This window comes from Salvia splendens, chromosome 12, assembly GCF_004379255.2.
Source record: "Salvia splendens isolate huo1 chromosome 12, SspV2, whole genome shotgun sequence".
Classification (NCBI taxonomy): domain Eukaryota; kingdom Viridiplantae; phylum Streptophyta; class Magnoliopsida; order Lamiales; family Lamiaceae; genus Salvia; species Salvia splendens.
In genome coordinates this window covers 4,589,541-4,595,540 of record NC_056043.1, presented here as the reverse complement: position 1 = coordinate 4,595,540, position 6,000 = coordinate 4,589,541, and the positions used below count along the sequence as shown (strand labels likewise).

Below are 6,000 nucleotides of genomic sequence, written 5' to 3'. Positions count from 1 at the left end.
AATTGAAATGAAAAATGGATAATAGATAGGGCACCACTAGGGCTCCACCATTGCAGAAGGAAGGGGCATGCTGATGTGGCAACCACTAGGCTCTCACTAGGGCTTTCACTATGGCATCCATTGTGGATGCTCTAAGGGCATCCGCAGCGGGCTGGCTCGTTGCCAGCTCGGTCTCGTCTCGGAGAGACGAGACAACATCGAGCCAGCGATGCGGTCACTCCGTCTCGTCCCGCATCCCTCCGCCAAGAGCATGTTGGCGAGCTGGCTCGCCACGTGTGTTGGCCACGTGGCGAGCTCCCGTGCGGCCGTGACGCCCACTCGCAGGTTCGCGAGTGGACGTCGTTTATATTCGTTGAAAAAATATTTTATTTTTATTTTTTAAAAAAATTCCGAAAAAATCGAAAAAAAATTTTCCAAAAATACTAGCCATTTATAGCCGTTTTTTTCAATATTTTATTTTTTTCTATTTTTTTAAGCCCTCAATCACTTCTATAAATATCAAATCATTCCCACAAATTATCCACCATAAAAAAACTCTTTATCCTCACTCAAACACTCTACAGTCTTCATCTCAAAACATTATTCTTCTCCCAGATTTGGCAACCATTGGACGATCACCGCATCACTTTCCATGATTATGCGGATTTCAATAAATTGTAATATTAGGATTTCAATTATGTATTTTTCGTATTTTGGGATGTTGTAATTTTCATGATTTTTAATGATTTTATGAATTATTAGTATTAATTTAATATTTCAATGAAATATTAATTGAATTTGTTGGAAATAAAAATAAAAAATAAAATTGAATGAATAGTTAAGGGATGAGATGGTTAAGAGATAGAGGGTTGCAGGTGCTGTCTCTTAGTTAAGAGATGGGGTAAAAAGTGCAGTGGGACCAATGAATAGTCAAGGGATGAGACGGTATTGAAACGATATTGAGAGAGAAGGAAGAAGGATAGTAAAGAATTATCTGTTGTTTTTATATCCAAAAATATGTTCCACAGTGTGCAATTTTCAATCACTGGATTATGGCATGTCCTATAACAATGGTAGCTTTCTCCCTACAGCCAACTCTGCTATTCACTTTTCTTCATAAACTGGAATTCAAGAACATTCACTCCAAAAAAAACCTAATCTAATCTTCATTCTTATGAGTCTGGTGCACCACCACGTCTGTGTTTGCTCGAGGCAGAGATATTAGAGTCGAGAATCATCAGGCTCGGGCACGATAGTTGAAGAGGAAATGGCCTGCTGCTGCTGTCACCATTCCTAGCGTCGCACCAGCAACAACCTGCAAAGATTAAAAAAATTTCATTGTAGTTTGTGAAATCTAAATGAGAAAAGGATAGATTTCTTGATTAAAGATTTTGAGAGCAGTTCGGTGTCTTATTTTTGTGCTGCATTGCTGAAATTGACGAGGAAAGAGTAGAGTCGAACCTGAGGAGGAGTGTGGCCAAGAAGCTCGCGCAAGGGCCTGCTTTCAGCGAGAGGGTGTTCAGATGGAAGCTCGCATATGATTTGATTCAAAACCTGATGTTTTCCCAATATACAAAGGCATTAGGATCTATACTTGTTTAAATTTAGGAAGAAGGCGAAGACGGGGGAGAAGCTAGGAACAAACCTCTGCTTGGCGCCCAGCGTGCAATCTCACTCCAGTGGCATCGTACATCACCTACCATGGGGCTCACCACGTTAGATTACGTGTAAGTGAATATGTGAAAAAACACTGTTTCAGACAAAGTTATGTGATCTTAATTTATGCTAACTTAAACTATGCAACATTTTAGCAGTAACTCACAGAAAATTTAGAAAATGGCTTTTTGAGATTAAAGAAATAGTAGGGATCAAATTCATACCACAAATGCCATGATTAGTGCAAGGGCAAATTGTGATCCTCCAAAACCCTCTTGGAAACCGATAGACACTGCAAGAGCAGCAACGGTTGCTGAATGGGACGAGGGCATGCCCCCGGAGCCAACAAGTTGCTTGATATCCCAACGGTCTTCCCTATACCTGCAGGACTACCATGGTCGTAAGACTATTATAGCTCCAACGCCATAGGCTATGAGTCTGATCCTTTCCTATTTCAAGCATCTAGTTGTGTAGACGAGCCGGGTTGATTCAGTTCATACACAAGCATGTATACAATCTCCCAAAATTAGAAGTAAAATTAGGGCATAATCTAATTCAGCTTATATTATCTCTGAGCTCTAAACATTAAGTCATAGGCACAATCCAATTTATGCATGATCCAAATTCCCAATCCTCTCCTTCAGCAAAAATTCTTCATACAAATTCACATAAATAGATGCTGATATTTGATCAGAAACAGCTCAGAAAATGAATATTCAAACAACTCTTTGTAAAAGAACAGATTCCAGCAACAAACAACATTCTACAATCACAGATAACCATAAACCAAAGTTTTCCCCCAAAATACCATAAATATCGGCCATGAAATTCGATGATTCATCAATAATTAGGGCACAAACACACATTAATTCGCACATATACTAAAAGGGGGAATGGAGAAGCATACCATGAGGACAAAACCTTCAATGACTGTGCAATCGCAAAGGCGAAAAGAGCTGACATCAACGGAAGATTCGAAAAAATCGAATTGGAAGGATACGATGTCTCCGTTCCCGTCGCATTTGAATCTACTGATCCGCCTCCTTCGTCCATCCCAGAATTTCTGCTTCTTTTTTTGTTCTATCAATTTTAACCTTCAAATCTTGCCCCGAGGGCTGAAAAAGATTTGATTTTTTGTTTCGAATTGACGATAAGATAATTTCTTGTTTGGAGAGAGAAGGAGATGGAGAGGGAGAGCGGGAGACGGAAGCTCAAAACTATTTTTCTATAAAGAGAAGAGAAGGTGAAGCGTCTGTCCTAACTAAAGAAACGGTCAACAAAACAATTTACTTTCCCTTTTTTTGTTCCAAAAAAGGTAAATTTAATTAACTCCATAACGTATTTTAATAAATCTAATATCCAATTTTTCAACAAAAAAATATTACCCCCTTCGTCCAACAATAGGAGTCCTATCCCGGTTTTTTCTACATCCGTCCCTACCGCAGCTGCCATGGCCACCAGGATGTGATCTATCAACAGAGTAAAAGCCATGAATCATCCCCTCAACCTCAATCCAACCCTTCGTCCAATAATAGGAGTCCTATCCGGGTTTTTTCTACATCTATCCCTACCGCAGCTGCCATGGCCACCAGGACGCGTGCTCAACTCTCGAAGCATCGCTAAAGCATCTAAAAACCTCATACATCTCCTCTGTTCTAGGATGTGATCTATCAACAGAGTAAAAGCCATGAATCATCCCCTCAACCTCAATCCAACTGCACCCAGCCGCCTTATAACCACCCCATCCGGTTAAATCCGCCCTAACCCTCCTCGCCTCATCCCATTTCCCCATCTCGCCGTGTAAATTAGCCAACATTGCCCTATACCCTCTGTGGCCAGGACTCATCTCCACAAGCTTCCCCACAGCAAACTCGGCCAAATCTCCACGCCTATGGATCTTGCAAGCGTTGAGCAATGAGCCCCAAACCACCTCATCTGGTGGCACTCTCATCCCACTCACAACCTCCAATGCCTCCTGAAACCACCCTGCTCGCCCAAGAAGATCCACTAAGCACCCATAGTGCTCAATCCGAGGCTCAATTCCGAAATCCCCAACCATCATAGCAAAATAGCTGCATCCTTCCTCAACCCACCCTCCGTGAGTGCAAGCGTTCAACAAGACAATGAATGTGATTGCATCCGGCTTCAGCTCTTCTCGCCCTTGCCTCATCATGATTTGGAATGCAGCAACCGCTTCGTTGCTCCGGCCATGCAATGCATAACAGTTTATTAAAGCGTTCCAAGATGCCAAATTTGTTTGATCAGACATCTCAAAAACAGTTCTTGATTTATCAAAACTTCCACATTTCCCATACATGTCAATCAAACCACTCACAACAAACAAATCTAAACTAAGTCCACTTCTATAGACATATCCATGAATGCATCTCCCAAACTGCAGCATTCCACTGTGCCCCAATGCCGACAAAACGCACACGACCGTGCCTTGATTCGGCCTATTCGCTCCGCCTAAAACCATCCTCGTGAAAAACTCAATAGCCTCTGAAAACAATCCATTCTGCACACATCCAGCAATTACACAATTCCAAAACGGTGTATCCCTAATACCCTCCGGCATCTCTTCAAACAACAGAATCGCATCCCAAACCCTCCCAGCTCTCATATACCCCGAAATCATCGCAGTCCACGACACCACGCTTCTTTCAGGCATTTCATCGAACACCTTCCTCGCAACTCCAATTTCAGCTCCACACCTCGCGTAAGCATCCATCACTGCCGTCTGCACAACCGAGTACCCACAAAACCCCAATTTAACTATCTGCGCCTGCACAGTTTCCACCCCGTGACCCCTCGCCACCTCCGGCCACGATTTCAAGACAATCGAGAGGATAAATTCGTTCGGCCTCGAGCGATTCTCACGGACCATGTCGCGGTAAATGAGCGCGGCTGCTCTGTGGTCGGCCGCGCAGGCGCAGGCGTCGACAATCGCGGTGTAGAGGTAGATATTGGGCGAGCGGAATTTGTCGAACAGGTGGCGTGCATAGGTGAGGTCGCGGAGGCGAGTGGTGCAGAAGCGGATGAGCTTGAAGGCGTAGAAGTGAATGTGGCCATGCCCTAGCGTGATGAGATGGGCGTGGAGCTGTTTAAGGTGATTGAGATTGCTGCATTTGTCGAGGATCGCGCAGATATGACTGTTGAAGGTGCAACAAGGAACCATTCGAATTGAGCTGTATTCACATAGGTTGTTTTGTTAAGTTGGGATTTACAGAAGTTGTTGAAGAAATGATGGTTTATTTCATTATGATACGAATTTGTGACATTTAATTACCAGTATTTTGGACAAAATAACTTAAGCTAGGATTTTGAATGTGAACCAACAAATTATGCCTTTGTATTTAAAAAAAATAAATTGACAGATTAGAATATAATGTTATAATCCACTATATAAAAATTGAGATAAAAGAACCACAATTTTTAAAAAAATGCTCTATGAATGTCTGGTTAAACCAGAATTGGCGGTTCTAGTGTTTGAATCAGATATGGGCTTATTGTCCAGTTTCGATTCCATTATTTTCAAATCGAGAATCATCATCAGTTAGTTATCAATTTGATCCAAACCGATAAAATCGGGAAAACCAGTGAAAAACTGTTAGTTAGCATTTCAAAACCGATAGCAGTGGTTGTGGATCTACTTCCATCGGAACAGTAATAATGGTTCAGAATCCCTGAGCAATCCAAGATGTTCAGAATCATTTTCTGAAATAGGATAAGATTCATCTCTAATTGAAACCACCTGCTCTTCATGGTCGAAACTATACCCCAAGCTTTTCCTTCTTGGATATATTGCCCTTTATGCCTTGAATGCTACTAGGAGTATTTGTTATGAAGTAAATCCGTATACTCTGCTTTATCATTCCCAAGTTTCATATCCAAAAATCATTCGTCATAGATCTTTGGGCTTTGATTATCAAGGAATAGAGACTTTACAAATAAAGCCCGAGGATTGGAATTCTATTGCCGTCATTTTATACGTATATGGTTACAATTATCTACGCTCCCAATGTGCCTATGATGTAGCACCTGGTGGAATTCCGTCCGTTTTCTGGGTACCAACTCCAAAGTTTTTTATACTTCAAAACTATTTTAAATTACATTGTTATTTGACAATAGCAAGTTTTAACATAACTACACATGGACAGGCAATTCAATAAGAGGGCTTGAAGTTGAAGCAAATGAACCGAATCACTATAACAAAAGAGCATAAAATTTAGTATATCATGTTAATGGTTCAACAATTAAAATGAGATTAACAAATAAAAAACACACGACTGCAATTAGTCGTTCAAGAAATGAAATCAAATTTGGTAGTATCGTCTAGCAATGACATGATACTGAATTACTCCA

General features: G+C 41.2%; 2 protein-coding genes across 2 annotated transcripts; both read right to left on the bottom strand.

Moving 5' to 3' along the window:
- Positions 1–959: 959 nt before the first annotated feature.
- LOC121758042 (uncharacterized membrane protein YuiD-like) lies at positions 960–3,200 on the bottom strand. The gene is made up of 5 exons (XM_042153478.1): positions 2,543–3,200; positions 1,860–2,016; positions 1,625–1,675; positions 1,441–1,533; positions 960–1,294 (listed from the first exon to the last, which is right to left on the bottom strand). The coding sequence occupies exons 1-5, from the start codon at positions 2,686–2,688 to the stop codon at positions 1,217–1,219; spliced, it is 525 nt and encodes a 174-aa protein (XP_042009412.1). The 5' UTR covers positions 2,689–3,200; the 3' UTR covers positions 960–1,216.
- Positions 2,842–4,936, bottom strand: LOC121758041 (pentatricopeptide repeat-containing protein At1g33350-like). Its single transcript, XM_042153477.1, has 2 exons — positions 3,225–4,936; positions 2,842–3,093 (listed from the first exon to the last, which is right to left on the bottom strand). The coding sequence occupies exons 1-2, from the start codon at positions 4,811–4,813 to the stop codon at positions 3,072–3,074; spliced, it is 1,611 nt and encodes a 536-aa protein (XP_042009411.1). The 5' UTR covers positions 4,814–4,936; the 3' UTR covers positions 2,842–3,071.
- Between the last annotated feature and the right edge of the window lie 1,064 nt (positions 4,937–6,000).